Genomic DNA, 24297 nt, shown 5'->3' on the forward strand with positions numbered 1-24297 from the left:
TTTTCTCTCTAAGTATTTTATTAAGAGTGGCGTAAGGTTTAATCTTCGTCCTCTTCCTCCTCATCCTGGTTGATCTGGAAGTAGCGCAGCTCGTAGCTCTCCTTGGTGTTAGCTACCACCCGCAGCCAGTCCCTGAGGTTGTTCTTTTTCAGATACTTCTTGGTAAGATACTTCAAGTACCTGAAAATGGAAGCAGAGAGTAGAAGAGTGTGAGTCGATCTGCCCTTAGATTTCACAATTTATATACCGTAAAGCAGCAAAATCCTGCTGTTTTTCTACATTTATATGAAGGTGTAGAAATTGTTAAACATGGCATACAACAGTTAAAACTCTCAGTAGCCCAAATGCACAAAAAAAAACAGCTCTGTGCGGTTTTTGCCATAACAGTGACCAGCAGAAAAGTGGGATCACAAAATTAATTTGCTTTAGCATCAGTTCTAACCTAGGAGACCTACACTGGTTATACCAAATGCTTCATTTAAGACTGAGAGTGCCACAGTCCCCCTCTGGTGGTGGTGTTTAAAATTTACTGAACAATTACAGTATGAAGTGGACATGAAGGTGGTTAGGGAAAGTTCCAGAAATACACACAGATCCACGTAACCCAACATTTAAAAGATGTAGATTAGGTGGACATGTGTATGTTTTGCAACTTTGGTACAGCCGGTTTTAAAAATGAGTTCAAGTACTTTAATGATCAGATGTATAATACACATGCCATTATTATATCTAGGTTATTATACAGTTAATACTGTTTATTGTCCAAATAGAAAATTAGCATCATTATTAAGTGGTGGCTACAGCCTAATAAATATATATAACAAGATAAGATAACCATTTTGGCTGTGCCACTCTAATCAGTTACATTAAGTACTACACTTCACAGTAACATCTGTGTTTCGAAGGTGCTTGAGGCAACTGTTGTTGTAATTTGGCGCTATATAAATAAATCTGAATCGAAATTGAAATAGATCTCACTTTAAGATATTAGTTTTGGTTTTTCTAAATATTTACAAAACTTCAGACAAATCCACAATTAATACAATAATTCTGAAACTCTCATTATATGATTCGACTGCTTCATGTGTTCACAGAAGAACCTTTAAGCAGCAGGGATGTTTCTTCAGAACTGACTGCCAGAGGACGAGACTTCCACACTAGGCACATGTCACCAGAACCGATACTTATGGTACCTTTCGATGCCGACATTCTAAATACACAATGGTATTTGTATTTTCTTAGTACTGTAGACACAGTATGTAGACAGTATGGTCAAATAATAAATACTAGACTTTGCCTCCTGCACCTGACACGCGACACCCTAGTGAGTACTGACCTTACAAAATTTATGCTACAACCTACCTTTTTTTGTTTTGTTAAATCAACCAACAGGAATGCAGCATGAAATTAGGCACTGATCAATGACAATTTCACACACAAAAGAAAAATGTGGCAGTAAAACTTGTGAAAAAGGTAATGAATTCAAGCATAGAAGAAAATACTGTGCAGTTGGGGCAGCACGAGTACACATTAAAGATGACACACCATAGGAAGAGACCATAGTTGTGTGTCATAGCCTACGATTCAGTCATTTTTTATTGTTATGTCTACACACATCAAACTTGATGTTATGCCCACATTAGGGTGCAGCAGGACCTTGTTGCACAATGTGGCAAGCAATGATGAACTTAGCTGATCCCTAAAAATCTTTTGTTTTTTTAAGCATTTTTATGAGATTTCTTGGCTTCTCACATAAGGTAGATACTCTCTAGTGGTGTATCTGTACAGAGTATTTATTGCCACACTTGTGTGAAACCAGCTCATGTAATACTGGATAAATGTACTTGTGCTGGAACTGGAAAAAAAATCAGATCACAAGCTCTCAAATAAGTGGGAAACCACAAAGACAGCATGATCAGTCAGAAGACACATTCAGGCTGAGTATCAGTAAAATTTTGCAACCACTGTTAAAGTGACAACCAAACACAGCCATATTTGTTTGGAGTCTTCTCATGTCTGTTCATTAAGTCTATTAAAATATTACTGGGGCTGAAATGTCAAATGTGTTTCATTTCCCTCAATATTACATTCAACAGGATTCTGCATACTTCTCTATTCCACACAAACAACAGAGATTTTCTTAAAAACTTAACATTTGTCTTTTTAGACATTGAAGCAAGCACTGTGCACACTATTTACTGAGGATTGCTGGTACGATGGCAAATGACTATGACCAGTTAAATAATACAATATGGCATAGTTGCACTGTTTTTCTTTTATTTACCTCTTTGAGAAGGGAACTTCAGAGTTCACAGCAATTTTACTCTTGCTCCTCTCAATGGACACCACACCACCACCAAGATTTCCAGCTTTGCCGTTCACCTTGATACGCTCCTGCAGGAACTGCTCCTGCATGTGCAGAGGACACAGCAAGTCACACACAGCAAGCACCAGAAATGAAGGCCTCTTTATGAACTACAGATCAGAGTTTCTTATAAACATATGACTGACATCTGTCTTTTTTTCCCCCTCTCTCTTTTCTTTTAATATCAACTGACTGGATCCTTAATACAGGGCTTTGATTGATGCCCCTTATTTGACAGTAGTGTCTGACACAGAGCATTTGTGTCTGACAGCTGCTACACTGATTACCAGACAAGATGTCATTTCTGTCAGAGGTGATCTACTCACGAAGTTGGCAGCATCCATGATGCCATCCTCAACAGGGTGGGTGCAGTCCAGGGTGAACTTCAGGATCTGCTTCTTCTTCTTCCCACCCGGCTTCTTAACCACCTGCCTCTTCTAACACAAATGGAGAAAGTTGCTTAAACTCGGAAAACCCCCAAAGCGAAGCGTAAGGAAGCAACAATAGTCTTCAGATATCTTTATTAGCGGTTAGTCACAGCGTGTTCAATATGTTCCAGACATTTTATACTAGCATTTCAAGTAAATATCGTAAAAGAATGTTGCAAAAACCACGAACAACTGTTTACGTGCACCCTGTTAACCCTCACGTCGATCGCTGCTAGCTTGCGCTAACAGTTAGCAAAACGTGGTTTGAGACGAAACGTTAAAAAAGGCAAACAAAATCGCACGTGAACACTCGTTTCTTCTATATTACTGTGCACACGTATATACAAGTCTATAAATGGAAAGACAAGCTAAAATAAGTGGCCTGTGTGCACTTTTATTTGGTCGGGCTACTACTCACAATCGGAGCCATGGCTGAAGAATTCAGCGAAAAGGGAAGGAGCAAAGGCTGCACGGGAAATATAAGAGCCGGCCGCAAAATCGATCGCATCGACTTTTCTAGACTCGATTATGTTGCACTACATAGAAAAAAGAAGGTACGAGAAATTGTTAATGCCACTTAAAGTTGCACCAAATGTTAACTTTGTTCAGTGTTCAGTAGTTTGTCAGCTGGAGTGGAACCAGACATAGAGAGAGATTATTGCACTTACAACTATAAAATTCCCGGCTAAAATGTTTAAAGTATAACAGATTTAATGGGCGTTTTAAAACCTTGATGTTGGGCCAAGTAAGTCAATATTTCTTTTTTAAAATTTTTTTGATTTTGATTTTTTTTTTTAACTGCCCAGAAAAGTGCATTTCAAGATGGCTGCGAGACGTTACCCTCCTAGCACTTAGCTACACAGCTTCCTATTAGGTGCTGGTTAAGTATGTAGTTTTTGTATTATGTAGTAGGTTTTAAAAGGGAAACATAATTTTTTTTTAGAAAAGTTGAATAACATCAAACACATATGTAATAACCTAACTAGCATTATGAATTATAAAAGAAAATAATAAAAGATATTCTACCATTATTATTATTATTACATTATAAATAGTAATAATATTGTAATAGTGTTATGCAGGTTATCAATATACCTTCAAAGGTGCTAGAAGACATTACAATTATTGTGATTACATATTACAATTTTTTATGTGTTTTTGTCATTATACTCTGTCATATGGTTCATAAAATCTATATAAAAGACAGACTGACATGTGTATGTGTGTGTGTGTGTGTGTGTACATACGTTACATTTTGAACCAATAAAACAAGTTATTTATAGGATATATTTCACTGCAAAAGAAAAAAAAATAATAACAATAATAATATTTTGGCAACAAAAACAGTTTTGGAGGATGTAAAAAATAAGATTAGCCCCAATGTGCACTATTCTCATGTCTAAACAGTTATTTTTAGACTATATACAGTGGGTAAAGTAAGTATTGAACATGCCACACATATTTCTAAAGGTGCTATTGGGATGAAATTCTTGCCAGATGTCAGTAACAATCCATCCAATCCACACATGCAAAAAAAAATTAAAAAAATCAAAACATAGATGTCTATAAATTAAGTCATGTGTAATAATGAGAAATGACACAGGGAAAAGTACTGAACATGCTTACTGAAATGTATTTAATACCTACTACCTGTATGGAGAAACTAGTTGCAAGCATTGCTCAGGTCTGTTTTTGGCCCATTCTTCCAATATCTATCTATCTATCTATCTATCTATCTATCTATCTATCTATCTATCTATCTATCTATCTACCTATCTACCTACCTACCTACCTACCTACCTACCTACACATATAAACATGTGGCCTTGGAATAATGCACTTTACTTGAGTCTACAGATTACATGTGAATGAGTAGGTTGTATAAATATATGTACATATTCCAGATGAACACGTGGGATTGAGCAGGAGGACATTAGAAATAGGACAACTGTTGTTACAGTCTGTGTGGGATGGCAATATTAAATTTCCCTTTTGCACTTTGGCAACACGTGGGGGCTGGCATGAGGTGTGTGTGTGCTGTCAGCTGCCTGGCAGACAGAGCCCATCGCCCTACTATTGAAGAGTTTCTGCATTGCTGTCATTCCTGCTGTGGGTAGCTGATAGCACCACTAAAAGGTAAGACAGAGCCACTCTGTGCTTTCCACAGACCGGCCTACTACATTTACAGTAAGTTTAGTTTGATAGTGGATATAATGTTAGTGATGACATCCTATTTTTATGTTATATATTTATGATCTGTGGATTGTGCATAGTCACCGAATTTACAGGCTGGTATTACTTGTCTGACAAGGTAAGCGATAAATGTTGTCCTTGTTTAATTATTCATGATCAAAGTGTTTCATTATCACTCTTGGCCTGGTCTCTGGGGTGTAATTCAGTATCACAGCACTATCGAAAGCTTTTTAAAGTAATGTGATTTTGTAGTCTTAAAAAAAGGCTGTTCCAAGAACAAACTAAAGGATTGTTGTTATTCGTGTACTCTGTTCCCAGATGGCAGGAGGAATCTTCAACAACTTGGGCAGTCTGTGTAAAGTGGATTGTGCTAATGTTCACCCCTTGATGTGTCACCTGTGCCATGAGCAGTACCAGTCCCCATGTTTATTGGACTGCTACCACATCTTTTGTGCCCGCTGCTTGAGAGGTCGGACTATTGACAATCGCCTCAGCTGCCCCCTCTGTGGGTAAGAGAGGGCACTTTTAAGTTCGTCATGGTCAAATTAGACTATGAAAGTATAAGTCAAACATGCTGTTTTAGTATGTGCTTAGGAGACCTGAGCCTCCACATCACACCAAAGTGAATGACTTGTGGTTTTGGTGGCTTAAGACACTGTCATTTTGAATTACAACCTTACACAATTTACAGCAACATTACTTATATTTTGTATTAGAAAGTTGAGTAAAACTGTCAAAATATGATAAAAGCTGGATTCTTATAATAAAATATAACTTTACTTCTTGAAAACACATCTTGGGCAGCGCTGCTCAACAGGATTGGTTCCATGTAAATTGTGCAGGAGACTGAAGAAGAACATCAAGTCTCACTGTTTTGTTTTTTAGGGCGCTGCTATGACCCACTGCTGGCCCGGTGTGGGTAGGGCAGAACTGAGTGGCTGGAGCAGCTGCACGGTCAACCCAGTCTCTTATTTAGCCCTTGGCCCCAATACGCAAAGGGGCTGCAACTTCCATGAAGCCATGTCACAAAGCAAACAAAGCATACTGGTATTTGGCAGCAGTGCTAACAGCTTAGGACAATCAAAAGAAGTCACATGATAGCAGTCCATTTAATATCTTATTAAGGAATGACCCGTGGTTCACAGTCACCTTCAGATCTGCAGTGTTAACTTTCCCTCATCAAAGCATGGGTCCATAGAAAAGGTCCTCTGATGCACAGTATCAGTCTTATTCTACTGTGTCAGAACGCATACGACTTTGTCTTATCTGAATCAGATATAGTGGTGATGAATTTGAGAGTATTTTAATTATTCTGAGATGCTTTCTACTTTCTTGTAGTTTCAAACCCGGAACTGCTTTAAAAAACCAAAACATTGTATATCAAATTCCTCTGGGTTTATATCTGAATTTATATTGATTCTTTACACATACCCATATTACACTGCCAATGAGGTAGGTGAATTTCTTAAAATACAATTCTCTTGAAAAATTAATGACTGTGGAACCCCGCATCTAACTTCCTCAGAGCTAGTTTAACTGTCATGAGGTGCATCAGATTATATAGTCAACAGTAAAAGTCAAAGTAATACCAACACATATGTTTTTACATATTGGATCTGTTTTTTTACACTAATAACACAGTGGGCACAAAGCCACTCTGCTCTGCTGTCTGAGCTCAGGATACAGGGGCCCACTGTCTGGCAGCTATTTCCATCAGCTAACAGCTGCTCACTCAAGAACCACATAATCTAGGAACTCACAACTCTATTAGTAGAACACAATGGATCCCGGTTGCTATGAAAACTAGATAAAATGTTCATAGTGGAGGCAAGAAGAACAATATTTAAGTCAAACGGGCCTGTGCAGATGTGGTAATATAACAAAAACTGGTTACATGTGGTCGTACAGCACTTGGGTTTCAATCTGCATGTACAGTGTTTTTATAACCCTCTAACCCAGTTTCCTACACGTGATTCAACCCAGTCCTGTATTTATTTCTTTAAAAACGGGACTGGGTTGAATCACGTGTAGGAAACTGGTTTAGAGGGTTCTAAAAACACTTTATTTAAACATTAAAAAAAAAAAAAAAAATCAGTGAAACAAGTTTTGAGGTCTACAACTAGGCTTAAAAAGGTGTATGAAAATAAGACACTTTCTTACCAAGGTAGTGATTTTATTCAGTATTAATTAGATGTAAGGTAATTTAATTGGTTTATAGACAACTAATCGCTCTTCAGTTCAAATTGATTTCTTAATCAAACATAAACACTCCAATTCAACCTTTGAAATTAGAAATTTGCTGCAGTTTCTTCCATGTCAGTTAATACTGGGCTAATAGGATATTTTACGCTGTAAAAAAATAAATATTGATAATCTCTAAACAAATAAGTTTAAAATGTTGTGTTCAAGGTACAATAAATTGAGAACACTACCAAAAAATGAGTGAAGTGAGAATTTGTATTTCAGACTCAAGGCAATGACAAAAAGTAAAATTCAGCTTTCAGAGTCAAATCTGCCAAATCAAAGAGCAGAGCCAAACTGCCAATTAAATACCAGTATTTGGCACACTTACAGGTGTCAAAATAAATACATTTGTCACACAGAAAGTGGCCCACTAAAAGGAAAACATCACTTTAATCTGAGTAAATGCAGTGCCATCTTCAGGGATTTCACAAGAATGCACTAAGTCATCAAGGATGTACGATTAACAACAGCATTTTAATGTGTTATTATACAACTTATTATATGCCTTTTATTTTTAAAGTACATTTAGAAAACTTGGAATTCTTCTCATTGATCAACATACCAATGAAAGGGAGTATTCACCCAGTGTTTAACTTAAAATGAGTCAAAGTGGCCGAAAATATGGAGCAACTTAATTATACTGGGATTTCTTTTGGACATTAATTAGCACAGATAAACTCATTCAGTCCCTCCAGGTACTGCTGGCACATTATTTTTCTCTTCATAATTCTCAGTCTTCATGTCATTCAGTCCCAGCTCTTCATTCTGTTGAAACGAGCGGGCGTACTTCTCAACAGTCATCTCGGGATCTGGCTCCGGAGCGTAGACATTCTGTAAATAGCTGTTCCCTGCAGGGTCATCAAGGATGACATGGACATCGAGTTCTCCTACAATGATCTTGTCTATTTTCTCTCCAAACTCACGCAGCTTCTGTATCCGATCTGCAGTGCTGCTGTCCCCACAGATGAAGGGGTTTTTGGAGACAGTCAGGTCTTTGATGTCTTTCAGCAGGCCCTCAAGAGTTGTGAACTTCCCACCCAGGGCTGCCATTCCCAGCTCGAATTCCAGCTCTGGAATGATGACGGCGCACGTCTCTGACTTCAGCAAATCTCGGGTCATGTCTGAAGGATCGGTGATGTGCAGGGTGATCTTGGTGCCAAGCGCCTCTGTCGCTCCACCTGATTTCACCTCATTGGTCCGATGGCCACAGCTGTCACAGTTAGTGGCCATGATGATTACCTCCTTGAAGTGGGGGATCTGGACCAGTTTCATGTTGGTTGAGGCTGGTGCGTTGCACTCGGGACAGTTAGTGTTGAATGTCAGAACTTCATTTCTCATCGTCTCCAGGTCGTTGCCAGCTGGTTCCTCATCCAGGTCATCATCTGCCTTTATTCCCAGCTGTATATCCTGCTGGACTGTCCGCTTGAAGAAGGCTACTGTGAGAGCCTCATCTTTTTGCGGTGCTACAGGATTTTCCACAAAACTGTTCCCAGATGGATCCTCAATCACCAGGGTGAACTCATTTTCAACCTCTTTTAGCTTCCTGAGCTTCTGGATGAATTCTTCTATCTTCACAGCCACCTCAGGATGTGTGGCTCGCCTCACAACCTGGTCTTGCTCCAATCCTGCGACTGCTCTGTCTAAAAGACCCTCAATGGTAGACAGAGAGCCCTTCTGAGTGAAGGCAGGGATTTCAAAATCCAGCTCGGGGATCCTTGTGGTCGCGCTGTCTGCTTTTACAACCTCCCGGTTTAGGTCCTCTTTTGTTTTGACTTTAAGCGTGTAACACACGCCTTGCTCTTGAATCCGACCCGCAGACTGGATTTCAGTGTTTGTCCAGCCACAGTTGGCGCAGCTGAAGGAGCTCAGAATTATTTCTTTAAAGAAAGGGATTTTGGTCAGAAGCAAACGTGTTGTACCGTTCTTGTAGCAGTTCATACACAGGCTCTCAATCTCAGTGGGCTGCCAGTCGTCGTCGTCTGCGCTAATATCCTTGAAAACGCTGCCACCTCGAACATGTTCCTCTGAAATAACAGACATGTTTAACGCTGACTATAACGTCGCTTTGTCGAAAAGGTTACACACGCTGTCGTTTTCCCTACAGAGATAGCTCTTGCTAGAAATTTCCAGATAACACACCACCAAACCTCCGCTACAGCGCACGTTTATTTGACAGTCTTCCGCTTTCTCTTCTTCGCCGGTGACAGCGGCAGTGTTTAGGTCTCCAGTGCTGCCCCCTCAGGCTTGCTGCAATACTGCACCAAAATATTTGAAAGGTTTTTATTCTTCTTCATGGAGACAAGCTCGTTTTGCAATTTTCTTTCTTTCTTTTTTAAAAAAATATTTCGGTCTTATATTATGTGTGATTTTGTTATATTTTTGCAGATCACTGGAAATATCTATCTATCTATCTATCTATCTATCTATCTATCTATCTATCTATCTATCTATCTATCTATCTATGAAGAAAGATAGATATGAGATATAAGATATGAGAAAATGTTAGGCCTTTGAAAAAAGCACTAACGCCCCCCCCCCCCCCCCCCCAGTGTTTTAGAAAACACTGTGACAGGGGTGTGTTTACTCTCTGCTGCATCACATTAAAAGCTACTTTTAGATGCTCCATTATTCACAAGGGGTCACCACAGTTGGTAGCTCCACATTTTTGATTTAGCAGATTTTGTGCAAAATGGAATGGATCTTTTGCATGTTATACAGATTTTAAATTACTATGTGTTGAATCACAGCCTCCTGTAAAAACACTGTCACGATTTGCAAACTGATGAATCTGTCTGGTGTAGTTTAGAAAAGCAAATTATTCTCTGATATAGACTGACAGTCAGGCCCTTTTTTATTGCATTTTTTTTTAGAATGCCCTATATGTTATGAGTGGATGAGCTGCATATTACTGTGTCGTTATTGTTTTAGTGATTCCCAGCAGGAGTGAACTTGAAAATTCACAAAATACTGTTTGTAGATAACTTTCATGATTCCTCTTAACATATTTTTTTAAGCTGTTTGTCTTTGCCACAGATACCCATCTATAGTAAAAGGGAATAATAGCCTCCCACCAGAGGACCGTCTTCTGAAGTTTCTTGTTGACAACAATGCAGATGCTGAGGAGGCGGTGCAGTGTGCCAATTGTGACCAGGAAAGCAACAAAAAGGTACTGATCTAACAGACCAACATTAATTCATGTTAAATGAGCCCATGGATAACCAGAAAATTACCTGCATTCTCTTAAAGGCTTCCAATTCTTTAGTCTTTATTATGACAGGAAAGCCAGGAGAAAGGCATGCAGTAAATGGCCTCAAAGCTCACTTGAACCCAGGAGTAAATAGCCTTAAAACATACGGTTCACATGCTTAACCCAGCCAGCTTTACCAGGATCCAAAACAGTCCCTTTTAATGGCATGCTTATTTCATAGCCACATATTAGGAAACAGGCAACCTATTACTTGGGCTTTATAAGTGCATAGGAGAAACCAAAGGCTAACAGGGATGCAGCTTTTAAAGGGGCTGAATTCTTAATTTCTGCAGGAGTGTTTGTAGAACTTCAAAATTTTTCACTTCAGCTTTTCAGTTTTAATTTTTTGATGTTTCATATGCAATTTTAATGCTGCTCACATTCTTCCTATAATATATGTTCTCTAAATTAAAGTCTAAATGACCACTGAGTACAACAGTGAAAATTTTAATATAAAACATATTCATAAATCTTTTAAAACATTCTTAAATATTCTTATTTATACAGGACACAGGGGTGATGTACTACTGTAACACTTGCAGCCAGCCATTGTGCGCCACCTGCAGGGAGCTGACACACAAGGCCAGAATGTTTTCCCACCATGAGATTGTGTCCTTGGCCAAACGCACCAAAGCCAAACACAGGAAATGCTGTGAGTGCCACCTGTAATTTACTCCAGAAGAATTACTCACCTACGAGGCTCAATTACACCTGTGTAGAAACATGTTCATAAGAACTGTAGTTATTCCAGCGCTGTGGCTGAATTTTCCTGGCTACATGTTAATCATACTCTCACACGCAGTGGTGGGTAATTTTTAAACGCAGCATAAAAAGGAGTGGTGTTAACACCCCAGTCAGTATGAGTGTGGTCTTTAAATTTAATCAGCAACCTGTGTCTGTATTATGAACCTTACTTGTTATATACGGCCCACTAGAATAACAGAATAGCAGTACTTTAACTCTGGCACTCCTGTGAGCTGAAGTTAAAAGGCGTCTGTGTCTCCACAGCTCTCCACGAGGAACCTTACATCCTATTCTCTACAGAGAATAAGTCTATGCTTTGCATCAAATGCTTCAGGGACATGCAAGTGTGAGTGAACCTGCTGCATAAAATTTATGATTGTCAGAACTTCTCTTCTCTTCTCTTCTCTTCTCTTCTCTTCTCTTCTCTTCTCTTCTCTTCTCCATGCTAATTCAGGTGTGTTTTTGTTTTTCCCCAGGGAGAGTCGGAGTCACTGCATTGATATTGAAACTGCTTACATGCAGGGGTGTGAGATGTTGGACCAAGCTGTGCTGGTGAGAGAGTCCTGTTTGTTCATCTACATATTCATGACACTCAAGGCAAAAAAAAAAAAAAAGCATTATGAATAATTCAGGTACTATGAAGTGTTGATAATAATGTGAGATGCGGTGCAGGTGTTCCCAAAATTTGTTTAGCTCGTTAAAATAACATTTTAATTTGTGCTTCTATTTGACTGCCCATTTTTTGGGCTTACCAAGAAAAGCTTGCATGCCCAAAGTCTATAGAACTGTCCAGTCATATATGTGACATTTTCAAGTAATAAAGTATTTCCAGTATGTCCATCCATTTTTTGCCACTTATCCTGGTCCAGATTACAGGACAAGCACTTCAAGCATAGTTCCTCAGACCTCTATCTTCCCTGTAACACGCCTCCACCATCATAACTAAGACTGTAAAGAGATGTTTTCATCAAGGCATCTCAGAGACATCATCTCTTATGTTCTGGTTCATAAGATCCTAGTCAGATATCAAAACTACCATTGGATCAGGAGGTGCACAGGCTCTACTGTGAGTAGAGGTCTTATCAGTCTGCTGCTCTATTCTTCCTTCACATATTAACAAAACCTGAAGATACTTTAACTCCAAACTCCTCTTGCCTCAGGTCCGATCCCCAGCCTGGCTGAGAAATCATGTCCTCTGGCTTGAAGGTGCTTGGGGACATATTTCAGAAATAAGGGCGGTTGTTGTGTTTTGTGTGTTACCTGGAACTGGGCAATAAAAAAAACAGCTACACTAAACCAGTCCAAATCTCAAGGACTTTATTAAGTATATCTGTACAATCAAGTGCTACAATCGATTGAACGATCTTGCATTCCCTGAAATAAAAGATGATTCCCATTCATTAAGTTGTTAAAAAGCTCACGATTGTCACCAAGCGCTCTTTTCCCTCTGTAGGTGGTAAAGGAACTGCAAACTTCAACTGGAGAGGCGATCCTTCTGCTGAGAGCTATGCTAGGAGAAGTGTGTCTGAACGTGGAGGAAGAAGAGAACGCAATCTGCAGTCTGTTCAACAGTTTGCAGGTCACATATTGATCCAATTTTATTCAGGTGCTGTTGTTTATCCTCCCCAGCCAACTGTAGGAAAAGAAAACTGCGTACACAAATATTTGTTTGAATGTGTTGACAGTGTTTGAGTCTAGCTCTGATGATGATGCATCAGAATGTTTAAACACTGTAACCACAACAGGCGCTGTGATGACAGGTGTGGTGAGGTGTAAAGATGTTAAAATGATCCCTTAGCTTTAGAAAAAGGGTTATTGCCCTGTTCTCTTCTTTGAATCTTAAAATTGTTTACTGGAAAAAGATCCAACTGTCTCTAAACTTCTGTCTATAGAAATATTTTTGGGTTTAAAGTGAATGCAGAGATCATCTCTAACACCAAATGTTTTTTATTATGTTCACATGATCCATTGGGTTACCAGGATTTAATGTGTCAGGTCTGCTTAGATTAAATTAGTTGCAGAGAAGTGGACTAATCTGGACTCACTGAATGGCTGTCAGATAGTTTGCTTAGATTTAACCATCTGCCTTAATCATCTTCTTCACAGAAATAACACATGGCACATTCTGGCACCATTAGCACTGCTTGGCCACTGGATGTCTCTGTTAACCTAATTGTGAGAGAAGAGTGAATTTTATTTGCAAAATGCACAATCAAACAGAACAGAAAGCACACTGTGGATTTTACATGTTGAAAATTAATGTTAGAGACCTCAAGGCTATTTTACGGTGGATAAAAGAGTCTGTTTTCTCTTTTCTGATCTGACAGGAAAAACTAGAAGAGAGGAAGAAGATCCTGTTAAAAGCAGCTCAAAGGTAAAAACCACATTTATAAAGAGTTAGCTTTCTTACATTGTTCCACACAGTTTGTGTCATAATATTTACGAGGCTGAATGCCATTATCCACTGTCACTGTATGACTTGGTACCCTTTTCCATTGTATCATGCTGCATTGTGCACAGGGTGATAAATAGCAGTGCCGTGTTTGCTCTGGAATAATCTCTGTCCGCACCGAACACCTTTTCTTGGATTTTCATCAAAGCATGGAGCTGAATTTAAACCACTTCAGTAAGATTATATGTGTGTCTGCATCCATTCAATGAAAATAAGGCTAACTGAAAAGTGTTGGAAAACAAATAAATGATATGTAAATCACAGACTTACTGAAGTCTATAATATCAACAAAAGCAACTGCTCCGGGAAAGCCTAGAAGCTGTCTGTAGATTTTCTACATTTTGCATTAAAACAGAACATATTTACGACGACTGATGGGTCAAGTGAAAATATATAATACACTGTCTTGAGAATATTATCTTTTCTTTCCCACTTTGCTATTTACTTTTTAGCTGCTTGCTTGTGCAGAACCTTTGTTTCTCAAACTATTTAACATTGACTCTATGCCACGAAAATAATTACAAATAGATTTATATTAGAATCAGTAAACTTTGATTAAATGCCACTGTTGCAGCTAATTAGTACGTTGGTTCAATTAACTGCACGTCAGGTAAAATTTATGAAAGACTAATGGCTTATCACCAACTGATGATAAACTCGCAAACTTAAATTTGTGTTTATCCAGGTTTTTATTTTGTCTGGAAAACATTGCAAGCACTTTTGCTCGCCTCTCCAAGCACTCCATGTGTACGTGTGCATGATTGAATGGGAACAATTTTATGTATTTGAGTGGGTGAGTGTATGAAGTTGCACTCTGTGGGGATCTTTAATGAGATTTTTTGTGGCCGGTGTCCTCCATCTCTTTCTGTCTCCCTCTTGCCTGGAAGCCAGCCAGCGGCTGCCTTCCCGGAAGGGCGTTAAAGGCTATTTATGTCAGGCTTTGTGTATCTGAGCCGGCATCTGTGCTTGTGTGTTTGTTACAAGAGAAGACAGATAGATTAGCTCCTGGAAATATGGAGTATGTTGTTTGCGGTTGCATCTCCTGAGCTGATTCCTCTGTGTATTGTGGCAAGCGTGAATGTGAAGGTGTAGTCTTACATATTTGTGCATTTGTGTGTTTGCAGCCAACATGAAGAGAAGGAGAAAGCACTGAAGGAGCAACTGTCACACCTTACTGCACTCCTACCTACCCTCCAGGTTAAGTGCTGTAAAGTAGACAAATGTTTCTGTTTCTCCACAACTATCAGACCTTGAAAGAAAATACTCGGATCCTTAATAAATTAAGAGTACACACAGAACAACATAAAAATACGCAATTAAGAGAACTAGTAAAAGAATGAGTAAAAACGCAAAATATGAGCAAAAAGTACTTGAATTACCTGATTGTACTGCAATAATGCAGTGAATAAAGTATAAAAATCTGTCTGCATATAATTCTAATAATAAATCAACTTATTATGATCTGTTTTGATTTAACTGAGACATATTCAATTAGCCAGTGTTGAGCTGTGGTTACAAATGAATCAAATGCTGAGATTTTATCAAAGTTGCAGGTTTCTGAGTGGATACACAAGATGCCCATTCAGTGTCAATCCCATCATGCACTGGGCTGTGGCAATTGTGTGACGAGTATCACTCCCACCTGGTCACATATTAACACTTGTCACATTTTAAAGGCACTGGATACAATCTAACAAATTAAATACAAGAAACCTTGTAAAGAAAACAACAACAAAAACCTTCCTTTATAAATACAGTTTAATACTATCAAGGCTGTATCTGCACAAAAATATTGACATAAATGTAATGTAAACTTTTATAGTGTAATACAATGTTTAAAATCATTAATTCAGAAAGGTTGTGATGATTATTATTTATTATTTCATCTTCATAATACATTTAGTGGTTAAAATGCTAAATACAGCAGCACTCCAATTTGTGGTGCAAAAACTCAGGTAAAAGCTGTAAAAGCTGACGTCGTGTCACACATTGTGAAAGCCAACCAAATAGAATCTGTTAATGGAAAATTACATCACAAAACTAAAGGAAAACAGTAATAAAGAAATAAAAACAGTACGGTGAAAACAGCTGATAGCAAACGATAAAGATTATAAAGTAAACAATACATCACTATTTTTTACAACAAGGAACTACTCGTGTTTAACTGTATCTGAACTGGGAAAATTCTTCGACTGTTAAGGCTCTGGGTTTCTCTTTTTAAACATTCTGGGTTAGAATTTCATCCCATTACACCTTCTTTTTTTTAACTTAACAAAACAGTTTATGTTTCAAAAACAAATCAAGCAGCCAATGAAAGCAACAGTAAAAAACAAAACAGCTAATAGGTTATTTCAGTAGATTTGTATTATATAGATCTGTATACATTTGCAAATTTCTTCTTCTTGCATCTGTTTTTTTTTTACTCTAATCTTTAACTTTTCATCCTTAAAGGTCCACCTTGTCACCTGTTCAGCCTTCCTCAGCTCGGCTAACAAGTTTGAGTTTTTGGATATGGGCTATGTAAGTATAGCAAAAACTGGGTGAACAGAAGCTGTGATCCATGTCCATAATTTTGAAAGTATTTTAGTATTTTTTGCAATAAAGTAAAACAGCCCTTCAGTATAAGATGTACAAAAGTAAAAGAAATGAGTGAGTACAAAAGAATGAGTGAGTATGGAAGAAGAAGCATGGATTAATAACAGGAGACTGTCCTGTCTGCTGCGTACACAAAGGGCTCTGCTCTTTCTGGGGAAGTTTTCTTGGCAAGAGAAAAGTTGCAGTATTAGCTGCACTGAATAGGCTTTTAAATAGATGAGGTCCACAGTGTCTTGGGGAGGTTAAACAGGTCACTGAATCACACCTGGATGTTCTTGCGTACACAGCAACTCATGGAGAGGCTGAAGAGGATTGTGAAGCTCCCTCATCGACTGAAACCAGTGCAGAGCAGCAAAGTAAGTAGGAACAGCATTCATTCAGACATAAAAAAGGTTACACCGAGAAAGCGATCCACTGGAGCCTTTAGTTGTTATTCTTTTTTAGTCAGAACTACTTTTTCTTTTATATAAAGTTTTTGGCCTTTTAACGTGCACTATATTTGTTTATTAGTAAGCGACACAACACAGTTTGTCTGTGGATCTCTGATAGCTTAATGCAACAGATTAAATAAGGAAGAGAAATAGCTGGCAAAACGACAGAAGCACAGAGGACACACGATAAATGAATCAGAACAAAACATGGGCTAACAAATTACCCAGAATTTTACATCGGCACACTAAACATAGCAAAGGACTAAGTAAGTACACTCCAGCAAGCAAGGCTAAGATGTTTTTGTGTTATATGTGGAAATACATAACATAAATGCTGCAGACAGCAATAAACATCACTCATACAGGAAGAGCTATTAAAACTTATTATTAAAAGCCACTTGGTTAAACAGATAGATTATAATCTAGGAAAGCAAAAAGAAATATGTAACACTTCTTGGGTGAGGCATTTAATCATCTTAAGGCAACTGGAGAGCTTCAGTATGTAGATTCGTGAACTCAAAAGACATTTCCTGGTTTGGTGAAGATTCGCATAATTTTTAATCTCATAAATCCAATCAGCAAAGCAGACAGCAGGAGGTGTGTCTACGAGAAAATATATCTGCAGTGTTTCTGCCATTTGTGTCTCTATATCTGTAATCGTAATATTTAAAGCAACAGATACATGCTAACAAATATATCTCATATAAAAAAAATCTATGATGGGGACATGGGTGTTATGATTGTATTATCCACAGATGCATTTTCAAATAAGTTGTATAATCTTAAAGTACTTTGTTTGATATTTCTTTGTACTTTGTGCTATTTATTTCTTTTTTTTAACCCGAATAAGGCTGAGTGACATTATCTCTGCTCTCCATTAGATCAACACAGAGTACAGAAGTGAGTTTGCTCGCTGTCTAGAGCCTCTGCTGCAGATAGGACCACGCTGCCCTCCTTCTGTCACTGGTTCCACAAGTGCTGCAATACGGTAAGATCATTTGGCTTAGAACCACTTTAAATGTAATCACTAACTGATCCCTTCCTGTGAGTTTTATTTTTACATTGTTCTTTCACCAACTGAATATTTCCACGGCATCTTTTGTATTCTTCCAAGTAAACAAAAGTCTGGGCAGAAAATTTCACACTTGTGAAGCATCCAAACTCAAAATCCCCAAATGTTTTGCAAGTGCACATGGACTGCAGTGAGACAAAAGGAGGCGCCGTGCTGACTGCCACTATGGCAGTTATTTCATCTGTCTGTAAGCTCTGTATGCTGATATATTTATGTAACTCACCTTGTCGTGTGGAGGCTGGACAGGAGGTCCTTCGTCCTGTATTAAAAAGGTCTGGTTGTGCCGTGGCCAGATAACATTCAGGAGAAGGATGCATGAGTGGTTGCACGTGCTCACAGTTCCTGCACAGTGTTTTTTTTCTCTTTTTTTCCTCAAGCTGTAATCATATTAAGTCAACAGTAAATATGACACATCAATCAATCGATACTTTATTTATATAGCATATTTATAGACCAGAGGTACACCAAAGTGCTTCTCAATAGTAAAATATGAAATAAAATTAATTATACATTGTAATTACATTACAATGACACATGCCGCTACCCATAAAAATACGAAGAGTTCAGTCCTCTCTTGTTTTGCTTTATGTCATTATCCACATACACAAACTCCCCTGATCATTTTCTTTCCACATCAGTGTCTCGCAACTGTTCACAGGTCCTTAAGCCCACCCACTAATGCCAACATACTGACAACTCTCCTTTGCAATTTAGTTAACGCCCTGCCAATGCAAGATGCAAAGTAGGTAGGGATTGGTGGTCAGTCGGCTGCCTGGCACTATTTTTATCCCGGTTTCACAGAACTCTCTCGGATTCATCTGTAAGTTGGCACGCAGGGGCCGCCCGACCGTTTTGTTCCAGACCGTTGATGTCACTGTTTTAGCACGGGCGAAGTCTTTAACTGGCGTCACTACTGGGAGGACAGGGGCTGGATGTTCAGAGGATAACGTGTAGAGCAGACAGAGAAATACATGTTTCAGACAAGTTTGCTGTTGCATCAGCTCTGGACAAAGAGGCAGGAGTAAGAGGCCACCAGGTTGCAGGTAATTTCTTTTCTTTTTGAGTATATAACATATACCTTAACTTGCATTGTAAGCCCAGAATATTTATTTAACTTTTGGAGTTATCTTTAAGTCACCACTGCTGTGTAGATTTGACTAAATTTGTTTATGAATCAGAGCCTGGCTTTAGCACTCGTGGGTACATTTCCATTGAAGCCTGTGGCACTGTAGGATGGCAGCGGTTACACAAGGTGCTTGACTGATCAGTCTTCGAACTTCACTTTGTACCTCAATTCAGAAACAGAGGAATAAATTAGCTTTTCTTTACCATATGGTAGTTCAAAATAACACCCACATGGTGTAGCCTGTTACTCAGCTGAATGTGCTGTTGTGTCTGAATGCTTCTAATGCAGGATGCAATGCAAGCAGGGATTGGTGGACAGCCAGCTGGCTGGCCCTATTTTTATCATAATTTCACAGAACAGAAGCTCAGTGAAGTCGTACATGTAAGTTCTTTCATGCAAAGAATGCTGCTGCTTTAGTACTGTCTTTAATCAGCTGTGTTGAGACACAGCCTGGATTTTTGGAGATGGGAACGTGAGAGTAATCCATTCACACCTCACCCACCACAAAACGCCTTTCTGGTTGTTTATGCTGTTTTAGGCATGAAGCCAAAATTATGGTCCTACCAGGACCCAGATAAAAGCAGGTTTAGTTGCGCTACCACATGCTGTGCTTGCATACCTTTATACTTTCAGAGAAGTGATGACAATAAGGCGCTACTCTTTTGAGTGACAGCAGTTATGTTGATTTACTCATGACCGCACTCATGATAGTGACAACTTCTAAACAGTTCCTCTGCGGATTTACTGTCGCTGTCTGTCGTTTTTTCTGTGGTTAGTTTTTAATATGAACAGCAGCAGATGGTCTGCTTTGTCCAAATTTTGCAGTATTTTATGGAAAGAAAATGTAAAAATGTATGTTTGTCACCAAAGACATTAGTGAGATATAGTGGATACTTGATTTTGGTAGCTTACATATCTGTACTTTCATACTTTCTAAATCCAATTCAGTTTTATTTATACAGCGCCAAATCACAACAACAGTCACCTCAAGGTGCTTTATATTGGAAGGTAGACCTTACAATAATAAATCTAAGTGACTGATGAGGTTACATGTTTAAAACTTTGAGTTACAATCGGCACGGCTTACAAAGTACCAAGGAAGAAGAAGCAAAGAGGAGACTTTATAAATTAGTCTAACTTATACATTTTGAATATGCTTTAAAAATGTGTAGCATGATAAAGTTAACCACAAAATAAGAATGAAAGAGAAATAGAACCAAAAATGGACTATATTTGCATGTAGTAAATTTTGTAAAGGTTCCAGACTCTCTTGACTTTCTGGCACAGTTTTTGATTTAATTATTTCACCAAAACACACAAAATCTATAATAAATTATGTAAACATATTATAGGTTTTGACTTATTAACTAATTTGACTGTTAAGAATAGAATTTTGTTTTTAATATAAGATATTGTGGTAATATATTTTGTCCTGTCTCTTCAGGCTCCAGTCCCCTCTCACTTTGTCTTGTCGCTCCCCGTCACTCAGCGAGATGCCCCTGGGCTCGGCGTTTGGGCGAAGGCCCACCTCTCACCGCAACATCTGCACTAAGGTTCTTTTGGCCGAGGGCAGGGAAACACCCTTCACCGAGCACTGCCGCAATTATGAGAACGCCTACAGGGTGAGCTGATATGTGTGACCTGTGATATTGTGGATTCACCTTCAGGATTTGTGGTAATTACCCAATCCTTAGGTCCAAAAATATTTTAGTTTGCACAATTAATTATACTTACACCAAGGAGTAAGAGGTTTAAAGGTGCTTCTTTTCTTAAGATGATGGTTACAAGAGAACCATCATCTTACAGCTACTTAAATATAAAAAAGATGATTTGTTGTTTTTAGTAGGCTTTTGTAATCAGTAGAAAATAGGGTATATTAGTTATAAAGATAAATGAAATATTTTACCGTTTTATATTTACTTTATAAATCACCTGAATTTGGATGCACTGAGATACTGAGATACGCAACAGTACACGAGGAGCCCACAAAGTAAAGCAGTGAAACACAGCAGCATAAATTCCACCAGGAGATCATTTTCAACTTGTGTAGTGAGCAGCAAGTTTTTCATGCTCAGCTGCACTTCACAGGCATCTGTACACCCATCATTTTGAAGGAAAGTTCTTACAGGTTGCCCTATATATGTGCATGTCTGTGTGTTTATAGTCTCTGCAGACAGAGATGCAGAATCTGAAGGACCAGGTCCAGGAGCTGCACAGAGATTTGACCAAGCACCACTCCATCATCAACACAGATAAAATGGGGGAGATCCTGGACAGATCGCTACACATTGACAGTCAGATAGCTGCCCAGTACTCCACAGTAGAAACTATGAGAGTCATGTTTGAAGAGGTGCGCCGAGTGATACCTGACATTTAGTATGTTCTGGCACTTCTGATTAAAACCTATCAACATGTGTGCTTGATTGGTACCTCTAGCTAAATATTACATATTAACAAGCTAGTTTTCACCCATTTGTCATAAATGTAGACTACAGGGAATGCAAACAGAAGAAAAAAGAAAACTGCAAATGCCAATGTATCCCTTGAGTGAACCAACTGCAGTTCCTGCAACATTTTGCTCTGTGAGAATCAGCTTACTTTGCACCTTTTCTTTGCAGATGTGGGATGAGACTTTTCAGAGGGTCACGAATGAGCAGGAGATCTATGAAGGTTTGTCCCCAATAATGACAACAAAAATTCAAATTTAAAGAATCTTTTTTTAATAGGTCTAATTAACTTTGTTTACTGACTGCAGCCCAGCTTCAGGACCTGATGCAGCTGAAGCAGGAGAACTCTTACCTCACCACCATCGCTAGACAGATCAGCCCCTACATCCTGTCCATTGCTAAAGTGAAAGAGAGACTTGAGCCCAGGTGTTGTATTAAGAAAGTGGATGACTACAATGTCTGGCAACACAGAGGCAGCTCTCACTGATAGTTAACAAAGTTTGGATCAATCTGCCACAAAAAACAGCCCCCAACTATAAAGCTTTTATTTTGAAATACAACACGATACAGCCTCGTTACTCAAACACGAAAGCTCCACCAAAAATAATCAGCTTTCAGAAAGTAAGTAAATTATAAAGAGTGAAAGTAACACAATGTCCATAAAAGTCTTTCATCCACAAATTTATGCAAGAAATGTCTGGGTGCAATGATTCAGTGATTACATAAAGACAGAGAGCACGATCTCCTAAAATATAAAGTATTGGACACACATACTAATGCAAAACCTTGACATTTATTCACAGTGAATGTAGACGTGTATCTTTATCCCCACTACATGCAAAACATTTGTGACCTATTTTTTTTTTAAAGAAACAAACAGGCTTATTAGGAAAGGCTGTGGCTAGAGTTATGTTGTGTTTGTGTGTGATTTTTTTTGGTAATCATCTCTTAAAATGTGTCTCGCAGGTTTCAAGGGCCCAAAGAGCACCTCGATGACCGCACCGAGACGATGCTAAAAATCTATGAAGACAGCACAATGACAAAAGACTGTCAAGAAAGGTATTGATATTTGCTGTGATTAACAGAGGGTTTCTCTAGCTGAAGACTCATGTTAAGTAGAAACTGTCAGCTAGAATAAAAGAGCTGCCACACAGCATGAAAGATTTTGTTTGTTTTGTGAATAAGAGATTATATGTACTTTAATTTAAGGACTTCAAACCTCAGGAAAAATTCTTCAGTCTCTGAGGATTTTTTTCTGCCTTTGATGCAAAGGTTTGAGTGATTGAGGGAACTTTTTGTGTGGGGTTTGTGTTTTTTTTGTTCATTTGTAGAACTAACCCCCCCCCCCCCCCCCCCCCCCCACACACACACACACACACACACACACACAAGAAACATTTAAATGTTTATGCCTTGTTTCATCACTCTTATTAGAATGACATATAAAAGTAAAAATCAAACAATTATCTGTATTTCTGTTTATGTTCACCCAAAATGTTGTAATATATGCTGTTAAATGCAGTCACTGGCATCAAAAAGATTTATGTGTTTGGTTTTACGGTGAGCATTGTCATTTATTTTCATTCACAGTGACAACCAGACTTGTGTTAAAGACAGAGACAAGAACAGCCGCCCACTGATGCTCGAGGGAGAATCCTGTCAAGACCCGCCGTACAGGCAGGCAGAGGGGCCCCACAGAGGCGTCCAGCGGCAATGAGATGCCTTCATAAACACCAACTCATTGCACCAGCGTGCTTTAATTCAGCCATGACAAGCACAGGATGGGATGTGACTCTCATGGCTGTCCACACCATGACATTTTCTCAGCAGCAGGAAGCTGTCAACAGCTCCAAGGTGAGCGCTGGGATTGACACTAAGTGGATATACACGGAGGCCAAGGACTCACACCTGTCAGAGCCTGACTTACAGGACCTCCTTATTCAATGTGGACAAATACAACAATATCATAAAGAGCTGTCATGGGATTCATTAACAAAAGTGAATAAGGTGACGTTTCTGGATTGCCTTTTGTTGCTCTGTTTGTGTTGTTGTGCTGTTAGAATGATGAGTACACTGAGACTGTGAATTATCGCTCTGTCCGGTTGTTTTTTTACAGTGTGTGGAATTGCATTTTCTGGTATCTATTCTTTGCATAAAACATTTCCTGTGGAGGCTGATGATGGATGACTGCCTGGGTCCGATTACCCAGAAGACCGTTGAACCGGCGTGACAGCACAGATGAAACACAGCAAATGCAATGATGTGTGTGTCATTCTTGGTGTCAGCTGAGGTCACATGTTGATGTGTGTCATGTGTATCATCTCGTGCGTCGGCGTAACGTAAAATGAGGCAGTCTATTCCAGGATTGTGTGTGGAGCTTTTTTTTTTTTTGCCTGCAGTTTCAACATCCACATGCAAAAAGCAGAAGAGCTGTAATGGCAGAGGTGTGTGAATGTTACTGGCCTTGCCTTAACCTCCATCTCCTGCTAGCTTTTTCCAACATCATACTCATCCCCAATATGCCAGCCAACTAAGGCTTTCAGTAGTGCAGTATGAAATATATTCCTCTTGGTTTGCCTCTGGACTTCATCACAGATAAGTGTCATGCTTTAAGGTGTTTGCCCTGCAGGAAAGCGGTAGAAAACTTTTACACTGTTACTTGTTCTCCTGCCCTTCTTTCTCCCTTGTATCTTTTCTTAATTAATCACGCTGGCATGTTAAACAAATCCCATGATAAAACTGAAAAGACTTGGCTTATGAAAGTATTTACATTTCACTGAAAAAGCTGGGTGATCTACAGGGGCTTCCACGCAGTATATTACCAGAACAATTTGAATTTTAAATCACTTTAGGTGAGACCGTCAAGGAGTGTAAATGATGTTGTTTCAAAGGACTTTTAATCTGCCAAGAAAAACAACATAGTTGAGTAATACAGAGCTTCACACTAAGTAGT

At 38.8% G+C, this 24297-nt stretch overlaps 3 protein-coding genes across 4 annotated transcripts; 1 reads left to right on the plus strand and 2 right to left on the minus strand.

Annotated features, from left to right (window-relative positions):
* rpl22 (ribosomal protein L22) lies at positions 1-3294 on the minus strand. The gene is made up of 4 exons (XM_082533060.1): positions 3212-3294; positions 2692-2799; positions 2285-2409; positions 1-180 (listed from the first exon to the last, which is right to left on the minus strand). Exons 1-4 carry the CDS (start codon positions 3221-3223, stop codon positions 39-41), a joined length of 387 nt encoding a protein of 128 aa, XP_082389186.1. The 5' UTR covers positions 3224-3294; the 3' UTR covers positions 1-38.
* On the plus strand, positions 3212-24078 carry rnf207a (ring finger protein 207a). 2 transcript variants are annotated; one of them, XM_082533058.1, is made up of 19 exons: positions 3279-3347; positions 4698-4929; positions 5305-5495; positions 10264-10396; positions 10985-11129; positions 11486-11567; positions 11698-11773; positions 12675-12800; positions 13549-13595; positions 14798-14870; positions 16125-16193; positions 16556-16624; positions 17581-17687; positions 20342-20519; positions 21062-21247; positions 21516-21567; positions 21653-21770; positions 22311-22403; positions 22935-24078. In XM_082533058.1, the coding sequence occupies exons 3-19, from the start codon at positions 5305-5307 to the stop codon at positions 23059-23061; spliced, it is 1872 nt and encodes a 623-aa protein (XP_082389184.1). In that variant the 5' UTR covers positions 3279-3347; positions 4698-4929; the 3' UTR covers positions 23062-24078. The 2 variants fall into 2 exon arrangements, with proteins under 2 accessions (XP_082389183.1, XP_082389184.1); XM_082533057.1 differs by lacking the exon at positions 4698-4929 and having other exon boundaries at positions 3212-3347.
* On the minus strand, positions 7426-9461 carry zpr1 (ZPR1 zinc finger). Its single transcript, XM_082533059.1, has one exon. It carries the CDS (start codon positions 9268-9270, stop codon positions 7909-7911), a length of 1362 nt encoding a protein of 453 aa, XP_082389185.1. The 5' UTR covers positions 9271-9461; the 3' UTR covers positions 7426-7908.
* Positions 24079-24297: the final 219 nt, after the last annotated feature.

This window comes from Aulonocara stuartgranti (genome assembly GCF_965226115.1).
Source record: "Aulonocara stuartgranti genome assembly, chromosome: 5".
In the NCBI taxonomy this organism is placed as follows: Eukaryota; Metazoa; Chordata; class Actinopteri; order Cichliformes; family Cichlidae; genus Aulonocara; species Aulonocara stuartgranti.

Excerpts from the sequence above, each read along its gene's own strand:
- zpr1 (XM_082533059.1), bottom strand. The coding sequence starts at position 9,270 with ATGTCTGTTATTTCAGAGGAACATGTTCGAGGTGGCAGCGTTTTCAAG.
- rpl22 (XM_082533060.1), bottom strand. Across the intron at positions 2,410-2,691 it reads TCATGGATGCTGCCAACTTC|GAGCAGTTCCTGCAGGAGCG; the intron begins GTGAGTAGATCA and ends CTGCACATGCAG. Across the intron at positions 181-2,284 it reads GAAGTTCCCTTCTCAAAGAG|GTACTTGAAGTATCTTACCA; the intron begins GTAAATAAAAGA and ends TTCCATTTTCAG.
- rnf207a (XM_082533057.1), top strand. The coding sequence starts at position 3,222 with ATGGCTGAAGAATTCAGCGAAAAGGGAAGGAGCAAAGGCTGCACGGGA. Across the intron at positions 10,397-10,984 it reads ACCAGGAAAGCAACAAAAAG|GACACAGGGGTGATGTACTA; the intron begins GTACTGATCTAA and ends TTATTTATACAG. Across the intron at positions 21,248-21,515 it reads TGAGAGTCATGTTTGAAGAG|ATGTGGGATGAGACTTTTCA; the intron begins GTGCGCCGAGTG and ends TTTTCTTTGCAG.